This window comes from Takifugu rubripes, chromosome 18 (assembly GCF_901000725.2).
Source record: "Takifugu rubripes chromosome 18, fTakRub1.2, whole genome shotgun sequence".
Classification (NCBI taxonomy): Eukaryota; Metazoa; Chordata; class Actinopteri; order Tetraodontiformes; family Tetraodontidae; genus Takifugu; species Takifugu rubripes.
In genome coordinates this window covers 4,430,243-4,457,874 of record NC_042302.1, presented here as the reverse complement: position 1 = coordinate 4,457,874, position 27,632 = coordinate 4,430,243, and the positions used below count along the sequence as shown (strand labels likewise).

General features: G+C 46.4%; 4 protein-coding genes and 1 long non-coding RNA gene across 6 annotated transcripts; 2 read left to right on the top strand and 3 right to left on the bottom strand.

Moving 5' to 3' along the window:
- Positions 1-1,550: 1,550 nt before the first annotated feature.
- LOC115246546 (uncharacterized) lies at positions 1,551-2,591 on the bottom strand. Its single transcript, XR_003885672.1, has 3 exons — positions 2,454-2,591; positions 2,141-2,371; positions 1,551-2,050 (listed from the first exon to the last, which is right to left on the bottom strand). It is a non-coding gene; the product is annotated as an uncharacterized lncRNA (long non-coding RNA).
- A 1,378-nt stretch (positions 2,592-3,969) lies between these two features.
- On the top strand, positions 3,970-9,645 carry LOC101061438 (fibroblast growth factor 6-like). 2 transcript variants are annotated; one of them, XM_029825303.1, is made up of 4 exons: positions 3,970-4,117; positions 4,861-5,441; positions 5,900-6,003; positions 6,841-9,202. In XM_029825303.1, the coding sequence occupies exons 2-4, from the start codon at positions 5,117-5,119 to the stop codon at positions 7,015-7,017; spliced, it is 606 nt and encodes a 201-aa protein (XP_029681163.1). In that variant the 5' UTR covers positions 3,970-4,117; positions 4,861-5,116; the 3' UTR covers positions 7,018-9,202. The 2 variants fall into 2 exon arrangements, 1 of the variants encoding a protein (XP_029681163.1); XR_003885671.1 differs by lacking the exon at positions 3,970-4,117 and adding an exon at positions 9,208-9,645 and having other exon boundaries at positions 4,656-5,441; positions 6,841-7,069.
- A 199-nt stretch (positions 9,646-9,844) lies between these two features.
- Positions 9,845-13,284, top strand: fgf23 (fibroblast growth factor 23). The gene is made up of 3 exons (XM_003972779.3): positions 9,845-10,978; positions 11,081-11,184; positions 11,566-13,284. The coding sequence occupies exons 1-3, from the start codon at positions 10,744-10,746 to the stop codon at positions 12,016-12,018; spliced, it is 792 nt and encodes a 263-aa protein (XP_003972828.2). The 5' UTR covers positions 9,845-10,743; the 3' UTR covers positions 12,019-13,284.
- A 134-nt stretch (positions 13,285-13,418) lies between these two features.
- tigarb (TP53 induced glycolysis regulatory phosphatase b) lies at positions 13,419-15,769 on the bottom strand. Its single transcript, XM_011613302.2, has 6 exons — positions 15,660-15,769; positions 15,351-15,388; positions 15,150-15,271; positions 14,832-14,903; positions 14,626-14,736; positions 13,419-14,064 (listed from the first exon to the last, which is right to left on the bottom strand). The coding sequence occupies exons 1-6, from the start codon at positions 15,689-15,691 to the stop codon at positions 13,633-13,635; spliced, it is 807 nt and encodes a 268-aa protein (XP_011611604.1). The 5' UTR covers positions 15,692-15,769; the 3' UTR covers positions 13,419-13,632.
- Positions 15,770-16,231: 462 nt separating this feature from the next.
- Positions 16,232-26,714, bottom strand: LOC101080220 (G1/S-specific cyclin-D2). Its single transcript, XM_003972778.3, has 5 exons — positions 26,520-26,714; positions 25,413-25,628; positions 22,928-23,087; positions 20,464-20,612; positions 16,232-18,935 (listed from the first exon to the last, which is right to left on the bottom strand). Exons 1-5 carry the CDS (start codon positions 26,712-26,714, stop codon positions 18,771-18,773), a joined length of 885 nt encoding a protein of 294 aa, XP_003972827.1. The 3' UTR covers positions 16,232-18,770.
- Between the last annotated feature and the right edge of the window lie 918 nt (positions 26,715-27,632).

Below are 27,632 nucleotides of genomic sequence, written 5' to 3'. Positions count from 1 at the left end.
CAGCAGCCTCGGGTTCAGCCAGAGTGGGCAGACAGAGCTGTCAATCGGTGGCTTCCGGAGTTTGTTTTCAAACACAGCCTTGTCTGCACGCTTTCGTTTTCAATTTTTATTTATTTCTCTTTTTTAGAGTCACACACGTGGCAGCCGCAAGAGCTAATTGCAAGGCAGATGAGAGGCGGGAACAATGTTAGGGGTTGTGGGATGTCTGGGTTTGTCAGATTTAGATGCACTGTTGGTAAACTCCATTTTCTGACGTGTGAGCGCAGCTTATCTACTAATGAGACACCAATAATAAGTTGTTGCTTACTGCAAAGAATCAACGTTTGAGAACTTTCTGTTCATTTTAAATGGCAACTTCACCAATTTTAACACCTAATCAAGACAGAAGCTCAGAGCTTCATTAGCTGCTGCTAACGTAGCACACCCTGAGTTCTAATTTGTTTGGTTTTGTGTGCAAGCTTTTAAAATATTCTATTCAGAAATCACAGATAACATTCGCAGATGTGTTTTATATACACGAGTCCCCCTCCCTGGTTGCTAGCATGTTTTTACTATAATAACCAGGAAGATTTGTAAATATCTGTTAAATCTGCTGACTCATCATAACAAGACCTTCCATTTTGTATTTTTATGCAGTCTCATTTATAAAATTAGCCTCCGCATGAGTGATTACACATGTTGACAAGCAGGCCCAGATATAAACGGCATCAAAGTGGCGGCATCAATTCATCACTGCCAGTTAAACCCAGTGACGCCATTCAAAATAGCATCAGCAGAGCGGCATTGTTTCCTACAGTCCAGTGCAGTGCCTGAAGGGCACCCTGAGGAGCGACCTTTGAACAGGGAGGTCACCAGCAACAGTGATCTTTAATGACTTGTGTCTCATCATGCATGGGGCACACAGACCGCTTGAACCCACCCCTGCTCAAACCACCTATGTATGTCCTTCTTTCACTGGTTCTACCTGATCAGATGGAGCTTCATTCCCACCCAGTTCATTCGCTTTCATGTTATACATTTCGGTTTCCCTCTAATTCAACTTCCTATGAGTTTTATTTAAGCTGAGGTGAAACCAATCCCAGCCAGTGCTGCAATGCAGTGAGTTATCATCCTCCCACCCAAGGGCGCTGGGTGTCATTGCGCCCATTAAACACTAGAGGGGGGTGTCCTCACGTAGGAGGGACGAGCTGAGGTGCGTTGGAGTTTTTCAAGGAAACTTTGGTGGCAACAAAACCCAGTTGACAAAAATGTCAGTTTAACGCTCATTTGACGAATTCTTCTTAGTCATGTGAATGTTTCTTGCAAAAACAGTAAGAATAATCAGTCAAGAACCTCTGTGAAACTCTACATTTCACAAGCACGGCCATTGATCTGTCACGTGACCTAGAATTTTCCAATATTTGACTAAAAATAATGGCCAGTATTAAATTTAGGTGGTCATGGCGACCGTTGCTCTGTGATCCACTTACAGCACTCATCACCTGCCTGCGCATATCATTAATACTAATGAAATGATCGCCAAGGACGTCAGGCTGCACGGATTCTTCTGGATCATTCCTGACATTCATATTTATTAGTCACTCTCCATGACAACCAGCCAGAACCTTTAATCAAACTTTGGATGGTGGGGTTTGATTTCATCTGGCAGGGGCTGTGACAAAAATAAATGATCGGATCTTTGTTGTGCTGGCCCGGCGACAGCACTTCCATCCAGGATGACTCACTCTCCTGCCTCCTCTCCTGTTTCCTGTTTGCTCCTGGGCGACGTACCTCGGACCCGGCGGCGCTCTTCACATCCCCATAAGGGCGAGAACGTGCAAAGCAATGAGCAAATGGGTTGAGAGGATTCCTGGCATTCCCCTGTCGGTCCCGGTGGCCTGGCCCGGTGTTGGGTTCCTGGGAGAGAGGGAAGAGGAGCCTCGGTGGGGGTGGATCAGGTGCCGACTCAGCAGCTGACGCTCCTCTGATCTCCATAACTTCCTGCAGCCATAAACCAAACTGTCTGACTTTTCAGCGTGGCAACATGTAAACAGAGCTCTCCTGTCAGGTCCTGACTCAAAGGCAGCAGAGAGAGAGGGAAAAAGATCTGTCAAACATGGCAACTCTGCAGAAATATAGCACTGATTTTAAAATAATTCACCCCTAACAGCTTTGTTGGCTACTTTGTTGGACTTCAGGGCCTCCTGTGATTCAGATTAACATAAGAGAGGTCAGTATTCACTACGTCCTATCGCTGCTGTCGTGTCTTCCAGCCCTCCTGCCTCAGAATATGTGGTTCCCTGAGCCAGAGCAGGGATCGATGGCCTGTTGACGGGAGCCAATCACGGCTACCTGCCACGTCTTCTGCACCAACTTCAAGTCTGACAGACCGCTGCAGGAAAATGCAACATCACCGTCATGGCTGCACGCTCCCTTTGACAGATAAGGTTTGAAAACATATTTTAATTTTGCACCTTTGCTCCACCGAATGACTAATGTTGTTTTCTTCCGCACCCTCAAGCTGCTGGCTGGAAAGAGCTGCGTCACCGCTGGAGCTTTCAAATCAGCGTTAAAAGTCACCCTGGCCTTGTTTCATTTCCCCTTAGTCACTGCAGGCCTGATTTAGCAGCCTGCAGCCCCCCCTGCAGAGCACCGGCGTTACCCTTGAACAGACACGTTCTGCTGGAGCCAGCTGGGTCCACTCTGTCCTGCAGACATCTGACATTTCAGCAGAGCACTTTCTTCCCAACCACCATATTTTAATGCTTTATCATTTTAGGATGGCCCTCATTTCTTTACTCCAACCCGCCACCAGGGGGCGGCGACCTTGCTCATGTCGTTAATACCATAAACGATGAGATTGTGAGCCAAAACTGCTTCTTCATATGAAACCTTCACAGTTTCTCTTGTATTACATGTCAGCCACGATGATGCCGTTACAGAGACCCCCGCCCCCCCAGGACCTCTGTGGGTCCCCCCCAGCTGTTGTTTCAGTATCATCTTTTAAGCCCCACGTTAATAAAACTGTAATTGAAAGAGCTTGCGGCCCCTCCTGTATCCAGTTACTAATACTTTGGTTAAACGCACAAAAGCTGTTTATTCTCTTTGGTCTATTTTTTCTGATTGTGTGTGTGTGTGTGTGTGTGTGTGTGTGCGCGCCTCACAATAACCCTCTTTATTCTGATATTCATTCTGGTATATATAAACATTTTGATGGATTTCCTTTAATAATACCATGTGAAAGATATTTCCAGGGGTTCTTTGGGGTGTGTGTATGTGCGCGCGCGGGGGCCCCGTATCCATATTTTAGGAGAAGTTGTATCATGGTTTCCGAAATAGCCGCCTCAGCTCCAGGCCAGTATTAACCGGTTCTTTGAGTGCCTGTTTCCATTGATCGCAGGTACAGCCTGTCAATAGCTGCCTGCTTCTGACCATTCAGCCACCTGCTTACGCAGCAAATCACACTGCTGCCTCATTAATCTGCAGCTCCCTGTGATCCGGAGAGTTGTGGCGGCTCCAGCACAGCGTGATAAATCCACATATCAGGCCACGGTGTTGTGATGCAACGCGGGTCAACTTACACCTGCTGTTTGTTAGCAAGGAGGTTGTCTCTGGTTGCTAAGGCGGATCTGAGGCTCCCTGGCAGCCAGAGTTCACCTCGGGGGCCCACTGGACCTGGAATTCCCCCCAGACTTCATCACCTATCAGCAGCCTGCAGGAGAAGGGAGCAAACACTCAGGTCAGTTCTGTTGTTGTTTACACAAATTATGACATTTACAATAAAGGTGTGGTAGAATATCTGCTCTTGGTGGATGTTTTTGTAAAGTAAAGGGGTAATTTTTGCCTTATGTTGATATGATTTAATCATTTAAAGTAAATTTAGCAAAACAGCCAAGGGAAATGTGATAAATCAGCATTATATTGTCATGTGACAGGGGGAGGTTCTCCGGTCACGTCCAGGACAAATGAAGGAAGGGTCAGACAGGACTGCTGCAGGACATGTGACCACCGTTCCCATTTGGGTTTTGCACATTGTGTCCATCCTCTTTCCGACCATCCATCTCCCCATCCTTCCTTCCAGGATTGCTCAACACTTACAGAATCACTGCTTTCCTGCAGGACTCCCTGGGAACGGCAGGTTAGCCGCATTTAGCCGCAGGAAGATCAAAAAACTAGGTTAGGTTACGTCAAAGTAAAAACACAATTATCCGCATGTTCACCCAGTCCTGACACGATGGTGTCAGCATGGATGGAAATTTAAGATGCGATGATTGATGCGAAAGGGGAAATTTGATGGTAGCATGCTGACCTTTTGTGGTGCAGTAAGCTAAATTTGGACCATGAGGAAGGTGGTAAGATCCAACTGTAGCTATGGGCTGAAATACAGGGAAAAAAAGTGGTGAATAAACAGGGATTGGACAGGAAAAAGTAGGAATAGAGGTCCAATTGTTTTCCGGTCATAAGCAAAATGGAGCACGCGATGGTTGCGCCCCCTAGCGGATGTACCGCTTGACCTCCAAGCGACCGCAGAATCTAATTTGCACAACCATCTTTGTTGTGTTGCTGAAATACTTGTCAAGATAGACAACGGAGATTCAAGGACGAGAAGGACATTGTCAGTTTGGCTCCTTGAACACTCTGGACTCTTAATTTTCCAAAGGTTAAACTTTTACTTTGAAAAGCCAAACAGGAGGCGCTCTATCCTCTTCCGTCCAGCATGACAGACGGGGATCTGGAGGTGCAGCTCTCTCCTCTCTCCTCCTCCTCCTTAGTTTTGATGGGGGGGTTGGGGGCGCAGCGGTGAAGTCACCGTGATGTCATTTTAGGATGTGACAGTCTCTCAAGGTGAGCAGTTTTTTTTTTCTCCCCCCCTCCTCACAGTGAGTAGTGTCCCCTCCACGGCCAGCGGTGCCCTAGAGAGGAGCGGAGCGGCGAAAGATGATCATCGCCACCGGCACCAATTCAAGCTCCGCCGCGCTCCGACCCTCTCCTGCTGCTCCCACCCCCGGCTATGGGTCCCTGATCTGCCTTGATCCCGAAATCAGCCTTCGCCCCCACCATGCCAAAGGACGGAAAATAAGAAGAGTTGCATTTCTGGGGCAGTTAACTTTGACCACGTGCCCAAAAGGCGAACTGGATGGCGCAAAGGTGCCTCTCCAGCATGTCCGGAGGGGCCAGGACGCGCTGGACCGCCGCGGCGCTACTGTGGATTTCTCTCTGCGGGATCGTGTCGTCTTACCCGATCAGGACTAACGCGACTCTGTTGGAAAAGAAGTGGGAGACTCTCTTCTCCCGCTCCTACTTGGGCATAACTGGGGGGAAATCAGAGCTGAACTGGGAGAGTGACTATTTGCAGGGCATCAAAAGAGTGCGGCGCCTGTACTGCAACGTTGGCATCGGGTTCCACCTGCAGGTGCTCCCGGACGGCAGGATAAGCGGTGCACACAATGAGAACCAATACAGTGAGTTTGCATGCGGCCCTGCAGGGCCGGAGAGAGTAAAAAGAGCGTAACCTTATGCTGCGTGAAAGTTAGAGCGGGTCACCGGTGCTGGCAGGATATTTAATCAGAGGCGGCGGCGCCGCTGAAAGTTTCCCAGAGCGGCCGCAGCCGCATCCGGGCGGTGAGAAATACCCCCGGCAGCCAAAAACATGACACGAATGCTTGGACCTGCTTTAGACGCACGCTTATTTTTACCCCTCTGCAGCAGGACACACACACACACACACACACACACACACACACACACACACACACACGCACACACACACACACCCTGCTAAAGAGTTGCTCTTCCAGAATTCCCTGAGCATCAGCGAGTCGCAGTGCACCTGCAGGGATCCACCCACCAGTTTGTGGCCCCAGTCGCACCCGTCGCGCGCACGCGCGCACCCACACGCTAACGGTGTGTTTCCTTCAAGGTCTGCTGGAGATCTCGGCGGTGGACCGAGGTGTGATCAGCCTGTTCGGAGTAAAGAGCGGGATGTTTGTCGCAATGAACAGCAGGGGGAGGTTATACGGAACGGTACGCACGCACGCACGCACGCCACGCACGAACGCACTGCTGAGTGTGGGGGTTTTGGTCGACTTGGTGTTGTTGGTGTGGCACACTTATAGAGCAGTGCGAGCAAAAAGTACGGCAACAGTGCAGGAAATGCAGCCATGCAGCAGCAGAGTCCTGAGTCATCTGCACTGTAAAACCATTAACACTCCAAATACCCTGTAAGAACACTTTTTGGTGAGTTCTGAACATGCATCAACCAAAAAAAAAGTAGAATATGCGTTGTTTTCTTCACATTAACAGTCATAAAGCACCAATAGTGGGCATTTGTCGACCACAACCAGCACCCCGCTAACGACTTCTGACATGTGCGCGTAGCTATGGAACGACGCTTGCCCTTTCACCCCACCTGTAAAGTATAAAATTGCCTGTTTTAATGAGCTGAAACGCAACGCTAACGGGCGTCCAACCTGTCCGTCTACATGACAGCCTATAGGGTCGTGGGAGATGATGCAAAAGCTGGAAACACGACGTGTTAGCTTCATAAAAGGCTGCTGGGCACTGTAGAAGTGCTTTATGGAGCATCCGCTGCTAGCTTACATTTGATCGCAGATCTGCGGTCGAGCTTATTTTCAGCGGTAAATGTAGGAGGCTGGTATCCGGGTTGGAAAGGGGCATTTCTTTTGCAACAACATGCCACCTCCTCCTGTTTCCCCCCGAGCATGCTTTGTAGGCACGCTGTCTGCCAAAGTAAAGGTCATACGGAAACCGTGCATATGTTGTGATGTTCATCCCCACGACTGTCAAGAGATTTACTGACCTCCCCTCTCTTGTTCTCTCCCCCCGGCTTTTCTGTTCTAGAGAGCCTTCGCCGACGAATGCAAATTCAGAGAGACTTTGCTGCCCAACAACTACAATGCCTACGAGTCTTTTGTTTACAAGGGCTTCTATATGGCCCTCAGCAAGCACGGCCGTGTAAAGAGAGGCAACAGGGCCACCACCGCCATGACTGTCACGCACTTCCTCCCGCGGCTATGAGGGGGGAAACTGGCAATAACTTGGAATTTTGCACATGTGGATGTTCTCCCAGGTAACAGAAGGAGGAGGGGGGGGGTCTGGTGGAGGTGGCGGTGGACTGTGGAAGGAAAAGGAACACACATACAACTATTTATTCTGTTTATATCTATATCTGTATATTTGGAGAGCTACCTTTGTACATGCACTGTGCTGCTTATGGTTTGTACGGACGGGGGGAGGGGGGGGTCTGGCGTTACCCTGGTGCTTGCTGCAACAGAACCGGGCGTCCCGGAGCCGGAGAACGGGCTGCGCTTTTCAAGAGTGAAACCAACACTTCCATTACCTCAAAGAACCACTTGTACCTGTAGTTTAAAGGACGCATGGACTGCTGCTCGAGTATGTGCTATAGGTTTCTGAGCGCTTTCTGAGGGGGAAAAAACAGCAACAAAAAAAGAGGATGAAATGCACTACATTTGCTGCACGATTTAAAGGTGCCTTGGAGTTCCCACTTGCGGCCCCCTTAAACTTGCATGTAAGAGACACCTGCTGGAGACAGAAATAGGGCTGACGCTCCAGAAAGGGCCTCAGAGGAGTGGGTGGGGGTGGGGTGGGGGTGTTCTATCTCCGGTTTATTTTCTTTCCTGTAATTAGATCGATTAAGTCATATACAATCTGTGGTTGGAGGCCGAGAGGGGGGAAACAGGGTTCGAAGGTGTCGCACTGTTAGCTTTAGCTGCTGCTCGATATGATGTCCATCCTCTACAGGTATTTATAGATGGAGGTGCCTAAATGTCCTGGTCGGGATGGTTCCAAACATTTTTTGTGCGTTTTCCTTGGCTGCGTTCCCACCTGCAGCAGCACTGCAGAGGCGGCGAGGCGTTCAGGGGCTGCTGGCAGAGTTCGAAATGCGAAAACAGAAGAGTCATAAGGTGGACGGAGGGGCGGGAAGATCATTTTTTAGAATTTCAACTAGAATTTCAGGACACATTTGAAGAATTCAATCAAGTTTAACATTTTATATGTGTAGAAATCTTAAATTCCTCTTTAGTCTCAACTTTCCCCCCCTCCTTGAATATAAATCAAAGTTAAAACTTATGAGAGGAATAAAACTTAAAACCAAAATTATAAAATCTTCTCATAATTCAGATTTTAACTCAGGATATTTAAAAATTCTAAATTATGTTGGACTTAAATTCTTCAGAAAGTGTCAGAAGCCTAAGAATAAAAGACAGGACATAAATACATTTGTCCTCATATATTTCTCCACGCATGTCCTACAATCCCCTTCCATAAGATTGTAACCTATATGTGGGTGTCACATGGTGTCACACTGGCAGAAACGTATAGTTAATATCTTATTACGAGTTCCTGGGATGGTTTTCCTGCTTCGCTGGGTTTCTGGGAAGCGTGTCCTCATGTCCTCGCGTCTCTGCGGCCGTTTGATCTGGACGTGGTGTCCGCGGCCATCTTTGTTCAGTGAGGAGCAGGGAAATCCAGGCAATCTCAGCCTCGGCTTTAGCTCGCTGCTTCCTGCTTCTCCTTTTAGCATTTTTGAGGTTACAGTCAGAGTCACGGTCCGGTCTTGGCCCCCACCCCAGTGTGATCCAGGGTGCCGTCACCTTGAACTGGAAATTCGCTGAGACTGGGATTTGATGCCGATGCATAGTTTTGTCACAAATTTGCTGATAAATTCTATTAATCCCTGCTGTCATAGGTCAGATCATGAGCAACTTTTCACAACCATCTCACTGTTTCCAGGAGCCCCTTAATTTGCATTTTCAAGTTATTTTGTTGTAGAAAAAAAGTACCATTTTCACGTCTAAGCTTTGACCAAAAAATAAGTTATTCAGACTAATCTCTTATTAAAAAGTGATTTTAAAAAATTAAATTGTTTAAAATACTCTCGGCATGCCTGAGCTCGAGCTTGAACGCGAGTGTGTTCCATTTGTTTTATTTTGAAACGTGTCTGTGGCTCTTAAAGGAAGTGGGCCTCCCCTCACTTCCGGTCATCTCATATACCTCACCCCTCTGCCTTAGAGCTTCTGGTCGGGCTAACAACTGTAAATGGAGACTTTTGTTTTTCTTTCTTTGACACTTCTGACCGAGGATGTTAAAGTTTTTCCTTTTATTTTTGTACGTATGTGCTGTGCACAGCAGTCGACTGTATTCCTGAGAGAAAAAAAAAATAAAAGTTTTTTTTTTCCTTTTTAGTGGTCGATGATCCCTCTGTTTGATCAATGGGGACCTTAAGTGCTTCAATATCAACGAATGGAGTTGCCTCGTCAATCCCCTTCCTTCACAATCTTAAGTTAAAAAAGATTAAAAAATAAGATGAAGGACATTTGAAGTCTCTAAAGTCCCCCGCTGACGCTACCAGCTCTGATCCACTCTTCCCCCAGACTCTGGCACCTTGCTTTCCTTTTGGTCCCAAGCATCTTTGCACCTTATTCAGCCACATTTCCATTCAGTTTCCCAGGAATGTGCTTGGATGCAGCAGTGGGAACAGCCTGACCGGGTGTCAATGACTGTCTCCTGGACCACTGTCAGGGCAGCAGTCGTCCCCATGATTGTGCTGCCTTCTGGTGCAGACTTGGATCACGTAGTGGCTAATTAGCTCATTAGAGTGAGACACCACGAGTCTCCAATACTGAACTTTTGCCCAATCTCAGAATTTTGGGTTGCAATAAAATGTATGTCATAATTCTAAAAATATAAACTACAAAATATCAGTTTGTGTGTTATGAATTTGTACAAGTTTCCATTTTGGAATTGAATTACTCAAAAAATAATTACATTTTTGATGATATTCCAATTTAGGGAGTTGCTTTGGCAAATAATCCATGCACTTTCCTGTGTAGTTTTTGTCTTTTTTAAGGTCTGGATTCAACATAAGGGACACATGGACCTCACTATCACTTGCATGTGGCTCAGATGTTTGGCTTCAATGCAGCATAATTAGTAGAATAATTGGTTCTTAAATAAATGGTGGTCTTTGAAAGCATCACAGGGGAAGAATAAAGCAACAAGAACTGGAGTGAAAAATAGGATATAAAATTAATAGGATATAAAATATCTGGTATTACTTAAAGTAAAATCACGACTGAAGCCCCAAAACAAGCATGTTAATGTGTCCTGTGTTTAAACCGCAGCACTCAAAAATAGCGGAGTTTGCAAGAGTAAACCGGCGTTTGTCGCCATCTGGCGATAAAATAAAATGGTGAGGCGAAGAAGCAAAATGGGTATATTTTGGGATTAAAGGTCTGATATCCTTCAGGTAAATCAGAGTGGAACATAAAATCGCAATGGTGTTATTATTATGGTTTTTTTTTTTTAAAAAAAATACGTTTACATTTAATCATAATGTCAAAAACCTGCGTTTGTAAATTTTTGTATGACCTGTTATTGACTTTGTTGACCAACTATACGCAACGTCTCATGTATAATTAATCATGGAACGTTTGGAAATAGTTCTTAATTTTTATTTAATGTGGAGGAGTCAAGACGTGTCACCAAAAATAAAGAGTCCTGACCAAGAAGCATCGGGATAAACAGACAGAGGTGGAAATGGTCCTTCCGCTCCAGTAAAACCCCACATCTGCTTTGGGGGCGAGTTCCTATTTTTTACGCAAAGCAGGAGCAGGAGTGGCACTCGGGGGACTTTAAATAGGAACTGTCTCCCAACTTTGGGACGACAGAGCATCTGAAAACTTCCAGCAGAGTAAAGGAAAACAGCGCTTTTGCTCCAGGATGGACGTAAACAGAAGAATCGGGGTGAAAGACACCGTGCTGGCGCTCCTGCTCGCTGTTCTCCAGGGATGCCCCTTGGGGGAAACGGGTCCTAACCCATCGCCTCTGGTGGGCTCCAACTGGGGGAACCCGAGGAGGTACATTCACCTCCAGACTTCCACAGATATAAGCAACTTCTACTTGGAGATCAGACTGGATGGAACCGTGCGTAAAAGCACGGCCCGGACTTCATACAGTGAGAAATTCTCCAGATTTCTTTGTGAAGAATCAGGTTGATGCGGCGCCATCGCGACATTCTAACTGTCCCCTTTCCTCACTTCCTCCCCACTCCCCGCAGGTGTGATTTTACTCAAAGCAGAAACGAGGGAGCGCATCGCCATCCTCGGCGTCAAGAGCAACCGTTACCTCTGTATGGATCTGGAGGGGAAACCGTTCAGCTCTGTAAGTCGATTAAAAAACGCTTAAACTAAATGATCCCCATCATAGATCACATCGGCTTCTCGCGCTAAAGAGGTCAACTGGAAAATCGGCGGCTTTATGCACTGTTTTCAGCCGATTTGTATTCAATTTACGCACGACTAGGACGAAACACGCAAAGCCTCCATGTATGGTTGTCTTAGTTTGAGCTCCTTTGTTCTGATATTCGCTTTATTTCCTAACAAAACGCATCTCAGAACACATTTGTTTCCCACTAAAACGCAGCACGTTTGCGTTTTACGCATGGCGCTTTCGTTGCGCACAAACCTCAAGCAACATCTGATGAAGTTCGGCTCTCCATCCACATTTCACAGCATCAACAGTCATTATTTCTTGTGTTTGTAGCCTACCTGCATCAGAGACGACTGCTTGTTCAACCACAGCCTCCTGGAGAACAACCGGGACGTGTACTACTCCAGCCGGACTGGCATTCTCTTCAACCTGGAGGGCTCCCGCCAGGTGTTCGCGGTGGGCCAGAACGTGCCGCAGACCTCCCTCTTCCTGCCCAGGAAGAACACGGTGCCGCTGGAGCGCCTCCTTCTGCACAGAGACAAGAAAACCCAGCTGGTGAATCCTTCCGACCCGCACAGCGTCTTCTTGGGCCCGACCGAAGAGGGCTCGGACTCCCGGGCCGTGCAGGAGGACGACACCGACCTGGAGGTGGAGACAGAGGTGGAGGTCGGAGACGACGGGCGCAACGTGTCCCGGGAGCGGCTGCAGGCTCCGTCCAATCACGACCCCTGGAATGTGCTCTCCTCCAACCCAGGGAGCCCCCAGAGCGTCGGGACCGTGGGCTGAGTTCTTCACCCACCGTTGTGGATTTTCACTTTAACCGTTGACATTTCTGATCAAAGAAGAGGAAAAACGTGATGTTGATAGTTTTAGAAATAACGCGTGCAGCGAGCTCAGTTAGTTCTTTAGATGTTGGTCATTTAACCGTCCGCTAACCGGATGCGACATTCTTCTTTGTTTTCCCTAAAGGATTAAAAATGATCGTTCCGAATTCTTTTAGCCGTTTTAATTACTTTATGGCGTTAGTAATTTAAACAAAAAAATAACAACGAACCAATTGATTTAAAAACCCTATAAACTATAGCAGCGTCATACCTTCAGTTAATATAGATGTAGAAAATAGTGCACTTTTTGTTTGCACATTTTATGGTTTTTAATCGTCTTTTTAAACCTCTTTGCTTTGAGATTATGCAGCTTTATGTTAAACTTAAATGTAGGGTACGTGAGAGACTGGAATTCATTTGATATATACATTCATGAGCGGGTTTATTGAGGATTTCAGAGTGACATTTGCAGCAAATATGGAATTATTAATAAGAAAATAGACAAACGATCAATTTTAGTGAAGCTTCTGCCGACGTCTCATCTTATTGTGGTTTTTGCAGCTGGTCTGAGAAACCAAAACAAACATTTAAGTCACCTAAAATCTTTTTGTTTTATTTTTTTTTAACACTGAGCAGCTTTTAATTTGAACCCCAAACTCCAGCTGGGCACCCTGAAGGTGCACAGTGTTTAAATTCGTGACTCTTTTTCCCGACAATTTAACCATTTTGGAACCTGGAAATTCTAACAAGTGTTTGCCAAATTGGCCATCAATCGGACACTTCTCAGGTGCTGAGCGCCACCAGTACCACCCCCAAAGAGTATTTATTTATTTAACTCCATTCCTTTGTTGTTATTTATGGTATTTATGAGCAAGCTTTATGGCCAAGTGTTGCTGAACTGGTTTGTCTGTGAACGTATTAATGTGGAGTCATGGGTGGAACGCTGGCGGATTTTAGACACAATAAAATGTTGAAGAGGAAATGTTCGGCGTCGTTTGTTTACCTCCTGTATGATACGCATCTCTCGTCCCAACACCGCTGCTCTACTGGATGGAGATCTGGTGACCGTGGAGAGGCGTCAAGTCACTGTCCTGTTCCAGAAACCAGTTCTGAGCGTTGTGACAATGGTGCATTATCCTGCAGGAAGTAGAGGGTCCACTGTGGCCTCAGAGGGATGGACGGAGCATGTTCTTTATGCCAAATCCTCTTTCTTCCATGCGATTGGTTAATCAGCTATATGTGCTAACAAGCTATTGAAGACCTAAAAAAGCGACCGGTGAGTGTATAAATAAACCCGTCAGTGCCCAAATACTTCTGGACCGGACGTTATTAAATGCACAAAGAAAACCAAAAGCTGCATAAAATACTCCAAGTGCGTCATTTAATTCTTATTCTTTTTAAATAATCTGTGTTGTGCAGCATAAACATGATTGAAACAAACATTCTGAGGTAAACGGAGGAGTTTAAAACATAAAAACACATTTGTGTTGCGAGACACGACGCAGACGTTTTGGTTTAGTCAGTTTGAACTGAATATCACACATATTTTGCCTGTGAGAGCTCTGTTTTCTGGACTCTATTGAGCTGTCTGTGTTTCCAGATGATGCTTCCTGTTGGTGAAGATGCAGCGGGCGGCGGACAGAACCGGGCCCGCCTCGGATTTCCTCAGAGTGAACACGAAGCGGCTGATGCCCGTGTTCGGGCAGCTGCAGAACAGTTGGGACAGCTTCATCCCCGCGGGCAGAGAACAATCCAAGTCCTCCACGATGTGCCTGATGGCTATGTTGATGTAGGTGCCGTGGCTAACCCCCAGAGCGTGGACAGGCACCCCGTGGAGACCGTCGTCAGCTGACCCAGTAAGCTCCGCCCCTGATGGATCAGCGTCCCCATTTGTGCAGCACCCGGGTTCTGATTCCACCTCGGCAGAATCTGCAGGTCCAGACGGACCGTGTTCATCCAACATCTGCCTGAAGAGGACTTTGAGAAACTTCTTAAATCGCAGCCTCACCTGGAATTAGAGCAATAGGAGGTCAATGAAAGATCGCAGCCTGCGGCCACAGGTGACGGTTATATATTTAAGGTCTTAGCGTGCGGTTAGAGCTAAATATTTGAAACATTGTCAATTTCCTGAAATTCACTTAATCAGTGACTACATAAGCGTACGTGTAGTATATAAAGTGTCCACTGGGTGATGCTGTTGTACAAATATAAATCTTATCCTGCATTTACATCAGAAGTTATAAAATTGCTCTTTTATGCTGAGGTGCAAATTTGTTATCTTTTCTTTCTCTCCCAACTGTCTCTCAAATATTTTCCCCTCTGTATATAGTCACAGCAAGCTAAAATGGTAAATTAGCAGGTGCTTGGTACATGTAAACTCTCTATACACAAGAAGACTAAGGTCATAAAGCTCCGAAAAAAACCAGAGACTCCAGGAAAAGCGGAGCCAGATTAGCCCTTGATTGAGTTTGTTGTGTCGCGCCTCATTTGCAACTTCAGCTGGCAGGTGTCGCTCACCATCATCGAGCTAGGCGAGCGTGAGCTGAAACCGGTCGCCGTGGTTACTCACCTCGCTCGGCGTCTCTCCCCCAGGGGGGGTGAAATCCCGACATGACTGGCCACAGGCATTGGCTGCGTTCTTCAAGTCTTCTTTTGCCCGTCCTTCAAAAATGCCGAAACTCTGCATTTGGGAAACGTCACAACGCCGAGGTGAGAAACGAGAAGGCGGGCGCCCTCGTTTAAGCGCTGATTAAACGGAATAAACGGAAAAGTCACCCTCTCTCTGAGTAACGGCTCTAAGACTATCTCTGCAGCAGAACGGCTGTTCCTCCGAATGATCTCTGCCGTCTGAAAGAGGGAAACAGCAGAATCGGAACATTCAGACGTGTTTTCTCAGCGTGTAGAACCTGTGTCCCACTAACTGGGGTCTTTGCTTACTCAGGAGTAAGACCCTTCCTTAAACAGTGACTGGGTCCCCCTCGGTGGATGACAGCATGTTGCACTGCCACCATTCTTGACTGTGCTTTGTGCTTACGTGTGAATACTGCTCTGCAGGTGTAACGACTCACCTTTATGCTCTTTATACTCTCTTACCTCTATTGTGCGTTGCAGGTCACTGACAAACACGTTGCTGAATTTGGTGTCTCTGAAGTATCGGCCTACAACCTCACACTGCTGGATCCCGGTCTCCGACAGGACGGTGTCGACCCCTTGACCTGAACATGACATTGCATTACAGCATATGTTCCCCAGCGTGGCTGAAGTGAACCAGCAGGTTTGACGTGTGTAACATACCTTGAAGCAGCCCATCTCTGTTGTACTGCGTCTCCCCACTAAACAGGCAGAATGCAGCATTTAGATCAAAGCAAAGAAAGAAAGAAAGAACAAGAAACAAACCAAGAAATTCACACCCGAAACAACGCCTAAACAAACTCTGGCGCGATTAATTACAATGACAACCACAAAAATGCTGGTAATTAGTGACAGGACTGACAGACAAACATTCATTGTCAAGGTCACGTGAACGCGATGTACGTGCACGTAGACTGAATGTACGTTTAAGTGGCTTGAAACGATAAAGAGAATAAAAAAACAATCACTCACTGTCGGATGAGGGTCAGACTGAATGTAAACATTTTGAGCACCACGGATTCCCCCAGACGTCTCTGCGCTACTTCCGGGTAGGAACTCTTTTAATGACGGGGGCGTGACGTCATGACGCAAGTAAATTTTGCGTAAACTTTCGCCACATTTCTGGCATTTTTTTGGGAGGGGGGGCGGTTTACTTATGATTGTGTATTTATCATGCACGTTTTTGCCATATTCATGACTAAATATCATATTCATGATTAAATTGTAACATAGTGTATCTCTAGCCCGCAAGACTTTTAAATCACGTTTTAGCCTTAAAACTAATATTTTATAAAGTAATCTTTATGCATTGCGTATATTGTGTTCTTATGACCATTGTGCCGTTACAGAATTGTCTAATTTGAACCAATGCAACACCCTAATGTTTGGTCTCGTGTATTTATAAAGTCAAAGCATACTTCTCATATCTTGAGTAGTTCAACTGAATAAAGCTGTTAGGAGCGCAAACATTGGCTAACTTCTAACGCTAATACTGCTTGAAAGTGTTCCATTATACAGAATAAAGCAACTAAAAGAAACCATTCAGCTGATTTTTGCCAATTTATTGAAGAGAAACTGTTGAGGTACAAAGCATGGTTGTACACCGGACAGCGGGAATGGAGTTTGGAATGACAACCACACTCAACGATGCTAAAACATTAAGCCTAAAGTTTAAATTAATGTGTACCTCAAAAATAAACAAGATCTCCCTTTATTTCAATGAACTGATTAAAACATGCCAATGAAACTCAAAGTAGGGAAAACTTTTTTTTTGTCTTTGCGATGCATGTATAACATACAATGCTTTTTAAACCATTTTTTAATACATATGAAATAACCTATTTTAAAGTATAGGCACTTGTAACTGCACAGTGGAAGACATTTTTTTGATTTAAAACAGAAGAGACATTCTTCAGAAAGCGTGAAAACCGTCCGACGATTTCAGGATGCAGAGTGATGTGGCGATCGATGAGGTAATGCGAGACGGGCTTCCCGCTCTATCCATCCAAATTATAACCTGAGGTACACGAAACACGACCAGAAAAAAAAAAAGCAGCGAGAGTACGATAGAAATACACTGATACAATCGAGTACAAACATGCTAATCAAAACAAGGTCAACAAAACCAGCACTTCCAGTCCCGCACCAAACTTATGTTCCCTCCAGGTACACGTACAGACGAGCAAGACGTTTACATTTACAGTTCATATTATAGCAGCACACAGGTGAATCACAACAAGGCATCTTTGTGTAAGACTAGAAAAGATAAGCTTTTTTTTTCTTTTTTAGCAGCAAGAGAATCGTGAATAATCCATTTTTTTGGGGGGGGGGGAATTATATCTTTCGGATTACACACAAAAAATTTTTTTTTTTGAAAGCATAAACTTTGTTTTTTTCCTGTTTAAAGCACTTTCTGGGAGGGGGGGGCTTTGGCTTTTTTCGCACAACACATGCAGGGTTACACGTTTAAAAAAAAAAAAGACAAAAATCGGTCCAAGTTTTCCCGCCATGTACTGTAATCCCCGACCTACCCGCAGCATGTTTATCAAGGAGAAAACATCAGTTCAGAAAGCAGTTATATAAAATAAAATACACAAGCAAAAGAATATTTAGGACGCAGAATGCGCTTAACTCTTTGAAACAACTACTGAGTAAGTTTTGGCTATGAATTAACAAAAATTTCAAGTAAGGTTAAATAATCGCACTGAATCAAAAAAAAAAAAAGTCTGCAAGTGACGCGCCATAGTGACTTTCCATAGTTTATATAGCAAAACAGAACATCCTTGTCACCTGTCAGGGCATAGCTTCCAATAGAACGTGCATTACCCTGTGGGAATCCAGCCCCTGAAATATAACTTAAAAGAAAAAAAATAAAAGAAATAAAACCCACCAAACTTTCCTCAACCACCGTCCCCTTGCCATTCTGAAGGAGTGTATTTTTTTTATTTTTTTTTAAAAGTGCATCAATATTTTATCAAGTCCCCCTCTTTATTTAAAAAAAAAAAAAAAAGTAAAATTGATAACAGGAGATGAGTGGCAGCACAGCTATACCCCGAACTTTCCTCCTCATCCCGCACGGAATCGCAGTATAGCTCAAATTCCTCGATGTCTCGCCATCACTAATCAATCCTTTACACTTGCTTTGCCATAAAATCTGTCAGAAAACTCCCAACTTGCATGTAGTTCTTCTCAGACCTCATAAAACAACTTACCAAACCTACTCTTGACGACATCGACGCTCAACTAAAAAAACTAAACGAAAAAAAAATGGACTGCTCGCTAACAGCTGGACCAGGAACAGGACGGCGACGAAGGCTCGCTGATTATGCACACAAGCTTTTGCCACACCTGCTGCTTCAGCAGTTAAACCTCCACGCGCGACCTTGTCCTGTAATGACCTTTCGCCGTAACCGCCCTTCCGGACCTTGAAGCCCCTCCCGCGAGCGGGCCCAGCCCACTCCTGGCCAGCGCTTAACAGCATTAATAGTAAGCAGTTCTATAGGTGCGCAGTTTGATAATCGAGAGGGAGCAGCTAGCTACAGGAGCGCCGTTCTGCCTGGATTATAAGCCCAGTTCCAATGCTGGACCGTCATTTCCACCCTTTCAATCGCTCCTTTAAATTCTCCTGCACACGCGTGTTGGAGGAAAAACTGAATTGATAACTGCTTGCTAAAGACGATTAAAGATTAATATAACTAAATGGTAGCTAAATAGGTATTAATCATATTTTTTGCTAGGTTGTATCAAAAGAAATATGTATATTTCATATAATTATTTGTTTTCAAGTATGAAAATATATCCAGGTTTCCGTTTTGGGAAGCCTAAGGCACTATCAAGTTTTCAAGAATCGACCGTCTTTAAATAGCTTGTTTGATTACATGTGGCCCATACAAAAAAGGTGAAAATACACCCAACTGGGTATGAAGGGGGCAAAAAACAAGAGAAGACCTAGAAATTCCTTATTCTCTAAAAGTTCACGGATCGTCACGTCTCCCCTCGACGTGATACTGGCGGCCTCCGCCTCCTTGTAGCTCCCGTTAGTTCATCGGTAGACAGTCACGAGCTCTGTGCAGCGATGGGAGTTCATAAGTTGACGTCTCGTACGTCTGTGGGGGTGCTGGACTGGTCTTGCTGCTCTCTGGCCTTGCTTCCTGCCTGGACGCCCATCTCCTGTTGGTACTGCGGGCCCTGCTGCAGGCTAGCAGCCAGCACGCGCTCTATTTGCTCCTGGCATGCCCTCAAACAGTCCTGGAAAGGGAAAAGTTCAGACACCATTAGACGTGCACACCGCAAGCTCAAACAGAACAAAATCAACAGAGTGATCTTACAGTGCAGCTCCACTAGAGGGCGTCAAACCCCACAACTGTGGAATAATATTTCTGGTCATGTGCCTAGCATAACACCAGGGAATTAAGTGTGTTGAGGTAGGTGGTCCAGTCAGCATGGCGAGCAGAACAATGGGTACCAGCACCGTGGCACTTGAACGCATTCAGACACGTCGCATGTCAGAGGTGCGAGGACAGGGGGAGTCCAGTCTGCCAGGGGACGGGAAGGAAGTGCAGGGCCGCCCCCTCGTCAGTCCCTTTTGGTGGTCGAGAGGAAATGGCTTTGACCTACTGCACTCTGACCCTCCGAATCTGGGCGTAAAACAAAATAATAGGACAGTGGGACCGGATGTTTTCGGACGCTCCGCTCGAGGATTCGCGCCGTTGTTTTACGCCCGTGTGGAAGACGTGGGAGGTCTGCCTCTCCGAGCCGACGGCAGGACTCTTAAAAGAATGAACCGAGGCTCGCAAAGAGGCCAGCATTCCTTTGAAATGTACGGATAATTGGATCCCGATGGGCTGCAGTCGGAGGGCCTGTTGTGACGGCTGGGTTAGGGGGCCCTCGTTGCTGCGGCAACATAACCACAAGCAAGAGGAGCAACCGTGTTGTTCCTGTAGCTGTGCTCTCCTGCAAAAATGAAAGTAAACGCGCTTCATGGTGATGCCGTTTGCTACTGAATCATATCGAAAGCCTTAGTTTGCTGCGTCCTGGAGCTCCGCCCTGCCCCCTAGTGCCCAAAGCCTATCCCATCTTCCTTTTAATCACCAAATATTGCCGCGGTTTCGTGTCCGTTAAGGTCACGCCATCCCTTTAAATGCAGGCGACGGTCTGCTGTACACAATCGCACCAGGATATGAAGAATTTATGAATGGGGACGCCTACGCGGCACATCCTGCACTAAAACTGTACAAAGGTTTATTACGTTAGCGTGTAGAGTTTTATGATTTATAATAAGTCAAGTGGACTCTATACGCAGTTGGACAGATTAGGCCCGCGCTGACTCGCGGCATAAGCAACTAGCACACGTGAACCGACACTTCAACTGGCCCCGTCTGTGGAAAAGACGCTCCCCCGCTGGACTGGACGGTTTCCCTCCACCAGGAGGGGCTGCGAAGCTGAAGCAGGAGAAGAAATTGCATGTGTCCTACCACAAGAATGTGGGCTCGGAGTTTTAAGGAGGCATTCCCTCTGCTGCTGCTCTTTATAGCAGCAGTCTGGCTCCACGGCCAAGAGCCACAATCTCGCTCTCCCCCTCTCTCCATGAAAAGAAAATAGCTTCAATCTGCCACTGCTGAAGTCATCGCTGTTGTTTACTGAGGAACCTTCCCCCCCCCCCCCACCCCCCTTCCCCCGCCGCTGCCGTGAGATGGTGCAATGATTATTAGAATGCGCTGTTGTTATCGTCTAAGTATTTCTCACGGGTCTGGACGCCCCGCCGCGCTGTACTCACCACCTCTGTGTTGGTTATTTTTGCCAGCAGGTCCGTCAGGTTGTCTCGACCCAGCCTCTCGTCTGCGCGGTCCAGCTGCAGGCCGCAGACGGCGGCTCCCATGCTGCCGGTGGCGATCATGGAAGGAGGGTTCATGGCCAGGCGGTCGTCTGGTGGACAAACGGCATTAATGTGCAATTAGAGGAGCAACGGGGGGGTCAGATTTGTAGCTGTGACAAATTCAGTTCAGAGGAACCGTGAGGGATGCAAACATCGGAATGCAGCCGCATCAGACTTTCCCACACTCTGACTCCTCGATACCGAAAAGATGTTTCCTTCATAGAAAACTTCAACTCTGATTAGAAAAGCAGAGGAGGAGGAGGAGGAGGAGGATTCTTCCTCTCTGCAGAAGGACTCTCCGGTGCGCCTTCAAGTCGATACTTAAGCAACAACAGACCTCAGCAGAAGGCGAGGCGGCGGCGCAGAGCGCGCCTCTGCAAGTGCTGAGCTACGCGACTAATGATGTGGCTGCAAATGAAACCTTTTAAGCCAGCTCGGCTCTTTTTACCGAGAAACTCTGCAGCCACAGCGCCGAGTCTAAACCAACATCCCTAGAAATGGCTCTAAATGGAACCAGCAAGAGTGGGCGGATCCTCCCACCCCCCCCCCAACAGCAGCAGTATCGCGAATGTAGATTAGGGGCCAAGGAGAGATATCAGATTGGTTAATGGTTATAACGTCTCTGTGTGGGGGCGGGCAGTAATGGTGAGAATTGCACCATCGGCGTGATTAAAGAGTCGGCCCACGCAGGGTGGTTTCTCAGAAGCAGATCTGAGCCTCTCGGGACCGTTTGGCTAATTATCTTTGCACATATTTCATTAGCATATGTTCTGAGAGGGAGTATGAGGGGGGGGGCTTGATGTGACATTTCTTCACTCTCAACACTGATTTGAGCGCTAATATTTAGACCAACGATTATGCTAATATAGCATCTTCACCTTACAGAAACAACTGGGGCAATGGTGGATATTTGCACGGAATGCTATGCTTGCTAACGTCACTAAATATCCCAAAGTTATCGCTTCAAAAATCTGCGACTCTCCTCAACGACATGTCCGCCTATTGAGATCGAGTTATTCTTCCACGTCGAACCGGCAGCGCTAAAGACGACAACTCTGCAATAGCCCGTCGCGTGTTTTCCAGGAAACTGCAAATCACATTCCTTTTTCCCATAAATCTCAAAATTTTAGGTCTCAAAAAGAGGACACGTTCAGACGAAAGCGGACGTCTGGTCACCCCCACGATTGCGACCGCTCTTTGCGATGAATCGGCCCGGCCCCACGGTGCACCGAGACGGACGCCGCCGGCTGCCATCGCGCTCTGCTTGAATCTCACGTTTTAAATCGTAAAAAACCACCTGCATGCAACAAAGAATTCCAGATCAACACCCCTCGTATTTAAAAGCTCGGAGCAGATGTTTCGTGAATACAAATGGTCGGCGGCGACGTCTCACATAGTCCTCGCCCAGCGTGATGGTTGAATCGGCTCGATAGCCTGGAAAGCAGCCCGATCCGCTACACCCATCTTCTCCTCAGGAGGCCAGCTGTCCATAGGAGGAGTTCCTCCATCATAGGAATAACATCTGACCTCCATATAAAACTCCAAACATTTACATTACTGCACGACCACATTGGGCCCTTTTCCCCGCTGCGGCTGCGGATACATAACGGGCTGCTTAACAACAGCCACTGAAACACGCCCAAATACGGAAAAAAAACCCCTAAAAATAAGAGATTTAACTGAGCTAAACGGCATGAAAGGAGGTAACCCGCTCCAGTAAACAGAGAAACGTGACTGGACTGATGTGTCCTTTGGATCGTGGACATCATCGAGGCTGAAGATGAAGCAGTCCTGGTGCATCTCATGTGAAGTGATCCTGCAGGACTGTTCGTGTCCAGGATATGAGAGTATTAAAGGGATTTCTAGAATAGGCAACGGAATGCCCTGGAAGAAGAAGAGAGGGGGGGGATATCACCTAGGGAGAGGCCTAAGGGGACATCCGAGTTTGTGCTTCTCCAGAACTTCCAGTTTATTTTAGACAAGAGGCCAGGAATGGGAGGAAGGAAGATCGCTGGATCCCTGCCCTTCAGTTGTTGTTTTTTTAAACCTTAAAGCTTCCCTGTCAACAAACAATACAAGGCGAGTACGGGAGGAGCGCGCCTGAGTCACGCAGCACAATGATATATCCTGGAAGGTCCTCGCCACGGTGACACGTGGACGTGGCTTATCTAAACAGCGGCGCTGCAACTGAAGATATCTGGAAACGACTACTCCCGAGCAGCTGCGAGAGGGACTGGAGCGTGGATGGGAAAAGAGGTCAGGGATGACTCACTGTGGGAGAATGTGTGTGGGAATATTCTGATAGATGGCGGAATAACGCGAGGGCAAAACGGAGCGAAACGACGGCGGAGAGCAGCTGCGTTACCTGTGGCGCAGAGCGCGACGAAGGTCTGCGTGTGCTTGCGGACCATCCCCAGCTTGTCTTTGGGAAGGGGCAGCCTTCGTATGATGTGTTCCACAAAGTCGTTGGGGGTGACCGAAGCCATGTTCCACTTCAACTTCCCCAGTACGACCAGTTCCCAGTCCTAAAAGGAGGAGGAGAGGATTTATAAATGGTGGATTGGGTTCATTACTGATCATCAAAGCCCTCCATCCGACCCCTTTTCCCAGGAAACGCCTCAGCAACATTTCTCCACGTTACCGCTCCTTGCTGTATCTTATTATCTGCATGCCTTTCTCATTCCTCGCATCCTTTGTGTTCGTATCGCCGGCATGTGACAAGCTTCGCCTCGCTCAGAGGCCCTGCCAATGAGACATCCAGCTCCTTCCTTCCTGTCACAAGCCTGCAGCGGCCACAATGTGTTAGCGGCAGCCAGCAGCGCATACAGTCGGCTTTTTGTACCAACAAGAAAAGGTGCACGCCTTCATATGATTCAATTTCCTGTGTGCATTGCGTCAATCTTAACAATTCACCGATTCATTGATGTTTTTAATGTTTTCCTGTTTGGCTCTGATAGTCGGGGGCTGAAATGGAGGAGCACGCGATGCCAACGTGCGTGTTTCCACCAACGTTTCTGATCAAGCGGCGGCGACATTTTGGAGAGGCGGGAGGGGCTCCCGCGAGTCACGAATCGGCCTTGGGGCGTTTGAGTTCAGGAGTTCCGTTTTCAAATTTCCACAGGCCTTGTTGAGCCAGTTTCCTCAACATCCTGAAAAGCACAGAACCACAAACCCACCCATAAAATGCTAACGCTGCTCCATTTCTGCTCTTATAAAACGTCGCAATTTCTCAGCCGCCTACAGGATCCACCGGGAACCTTCCAGCACCAGGGGCCACAACTCTGCCACCGCGGGACGATTGACTGGAGCGAAGCTGAAGATAAGGCGACGTTATAGGCTGGAATCGACGGCATGGGAATCAAAAGGAGAACAGATGCTCTTCCGTGGGGCCAATTAATAGATTTCAAATGCTATTTCAAGGCTAGTTGTCCTCTCTGGAGCTTTGACAGTCAAGGAAGAAAAAAAAAACAAGCTTAACACTGTGACAAATTAAATGGATCACGCGTCACACTAAAAGGTTTAAGCCGTTTCTTTATACATGTCCGCTAGGTAGAGCAGAGCTTCAAACACCACCGAGCTGTCGCCTAGGCTGCAAACTTAGACACAGAAACCCCAACAGCAGCCGGGACTGTCCTTATTCGTCATCCAACCCTCGTCTGCACGCTGACAGATTAGCCGTACAGCGGCATGGGTTTCCTGTACGTAACCTGCCCCGCACCCTCACATTAAACCAGTTTTAGCTCAGCCGAGGATGAGCGAGGCTGAGGTTTGCTGCCGCTCACTTCCTGGACACCCTGACACAGTCGGCCTCCTCCGCCCACTGCGACTTCTCTCTTCCAGCTGAGAGAGAGCAGAGCAGCATCTGACTGCATCCTGTCAGGATATCCAGGATTCTGTAGTCTTACGACAATATGAACCGTCGAGTGTCGCTTCCCCCCACCCAGCAGCTGCAGCCAACGTGGGGAGAAGAAGAGAGGATCGAGGTTAATCGGCCAATCACAACAGTGCACCGTATACAATCTTTACTGCCATGCATAAACGAAACACACTGCTAGCATAAATGCAAATATCGAAGCATTTAATCGCAACATTTTTTGTTTAAAATCTACAATCTACGATGCACATAGCGATCCATTGTTGGCATTTTCACCACTAGGTGTCACCAAATCTCACACACTGGCATTTAAACAGTTCTTTATCGCTTCATCTTGATATTTTTTCTTGTTATCATGCAACTGTAAACCTCCCAAAGATGATTTACACAAACCACCGATGCAGAAACGATGGTAAATACATTTTCCAATGTTGCCTCCGTGTCCTGCTGAAGTAAAAAAAACAGGACGTGCAGGATGCTCCATTAATAGACTTGATTAAGAACCATAGCTAAAGTTATTTTCAAGCGAGGTTGTCACGAATTAGCACTTGCAACAACTTCCTGATATCTAGGATTAAAAAAATAGGTTCGAGTTAAAGCCATGGTTGCTCAAAAGCATTGTTAAAAAGCTTTGTGTCAGCAAGACTGATAAGGATTCGTCACTTTATCGCACAAAGAGAAAGTGAAAGAGTAAATGCATTTTTTGCATTTGACTTTGAACCAACAAGAATCAGTAAAAAAAAAAAAAGAAGCTCTCTGATAACCACACTCCGCACGGCATAGCTGGCACTAGATGGCATCGCATCGCCTCAGCAGTGCACATGGTTCCGAAGAAAGAATGTGGCTGTATTGTGCAGGACTCCACTTAAATACTTCCTGTGAAACCAATCTAACCATTATAAAATCACCCAATAAATGACACTGCATTTTTATGCCCTTGTGACTGAATGGAGCTTTTGAGAGTGGCGGCTCTTACCAGCAGTTCCCGTGACGTGATGGAGTTTTCTGTGTACATGCAAAGCTTTTCTGCTGATAGCGGCCTGCAGTCCTTTAGCTTGGAGGCCAGAAAAATGCACACAGCTCCGAGAAGCTGCAAGTAATTTTTTCTGGTTGGCATCACTGCTAAAAATCTGTCCAAATAATTAATGGCTAAAGGGAATACATCTTCATTACTGTTCTCCTCTTCACACACCTACAATGACAGAGAAATGCAACGTGTGTTAATTTAGACATATATACATCTTCGTGCATGTAAAATAGACAAGCAGAACACGATTTTCTAAAATCTACAGCACGGGCTAAAATGGAGATGCGGGTGGATTCGGTCGCAGTTTGCTACAGGCCTTTGTCTTTGCGGTTAATGGTTAAATCGCTAATTTTCATATCTCTTATCCTCTTACACACGGTTAAAAGCCGCAAACTCAAAAAAAGGCAACTTAGTTTAATGAGAAGCAGCGAAACCGTCGCCATTTAACTGCTCTCCCCTGGTGGGAGTTCGTCGTCATGAAAAAAACCCCATTTAAATTAAAATAACTCGTTTACGATCAAAGAAACTCGTGCAAAATGTACAAAACCCGTGTTGTTACAGTTCCCGACGGTTAGGAAAGAGAAACCTTTGGCGACATTTAGCGTTTTTTGTCTTTAAAAATTAAAGTGTCTCTGCAAGCACGTTGCCAGACCAAAGGCTGGGAGCTAGGGCCATTTTAAAAAATTAATATAAATTAGAGAAAAGGTAAAACCTCCAAGTTTTCGCGATGTAAATTAAGATTAGCATATCCACTGACGCCTGGGCTAGCTATTTTGCGAGAAATGCCATCTTTGTGTCGATTAAACAATGTAAATATCAAGCTAGGCTACATCTTTGAAGCTGATTTTTCTTCGTGTGGAATTTCCGACTGTCCCACGCCTTTGGTGAGTCATTCTCATTCAATTGTCAAATAGGTCAACATCCATGACAACTCTCTCTCAACAAAATACTCTTATTACGCGTCAAAAGTGGCTGAAACATGCATTTTCTTTTTTAAAACACTAAGCTAACGCAGTCGGTATTAGCTCCCGTCGATCCATGAAAATGCCCACAAACCTCGTGCATCCAACCTGCAACCATTCGTCTCATATAAGGTTGGATTTCCGTCTGAACCTGCTGGAAATACGAGCACTGAGGGAAAAATCTCTCCTCGATTGTTAATAAATTCTGCAACACTCTGGCATCATAAAAGATGTTTGGGTCAGGCTGGGCTCTCACAGCTACGTCCGACTCCAGGCAATAAAGCTCCATGTCTCGGCCCCCTTCTCCCCCTCCTTTCCTTTTATTTTGTGGCTAAATGGTAAGGAAATTAAAAAATAAAATAAATATTGTCACGATATGGTCGACGGCGGACAGGAGGAGGAGAGGTGCCTAGGATGAAGCATGAGGCTGAGACTGCTGGGTCTGCTCCAGTCGCGTTGCCTCTCGGGTTGCTTCTTCTTCTACGCTTCTTGATCGGCATTCGAGCAAAGCGGACGTAGCGGCAGAGACAATTTCCGGTAGGGGATTTCAGAATAAAACTCCCACTTTCGGCGACAGCCTTGTTTTTCTAGTGTTTATGTTGTCCAAGAAACCGGTTATTGGGTTTCCAGTGTTGTAAATTCTGTTCCACGGTTTTAACAAATGAGAACAAGTGAAGGAGGCCATGACGCAGGATTCAAATGTGTCATGACTGGTTTAGACTACTTTTATTGTGCTTTTGGATGCCGTGCGAGATAATGCAAACAATGAGCATTGTAATCACATAAAGCCTTTATGAGGCTACTTGCTTATTTTAGAAAGTCTGAGTTCCTGAGCAGCAAGTTCGTTGCCATACAGGACGCGAAAGATGTGAACACCCGCCCGAGAATTATAACACACACACACACACACCCACACACACACACACACACACCCACACCCACACACACCACACACACACACACACACACACACACACACACACACACACATTGTTCAGCTTCTGGGACATTTAAATATAAATTTAAATATTTAGCCAGTTTATAATTACGAACCCCCTGACTTCTGTATATTCTAGCAGATTAATGGTTTTCTTATGCTTAATTAGTATTATATTACACCACATGCTTGCATATGTGGTAACTAGAATTTTTCCCTTTTTATCTTTGTCTAGTCTTGTGAATAGAAGCAACCTCCTAACTACGAATG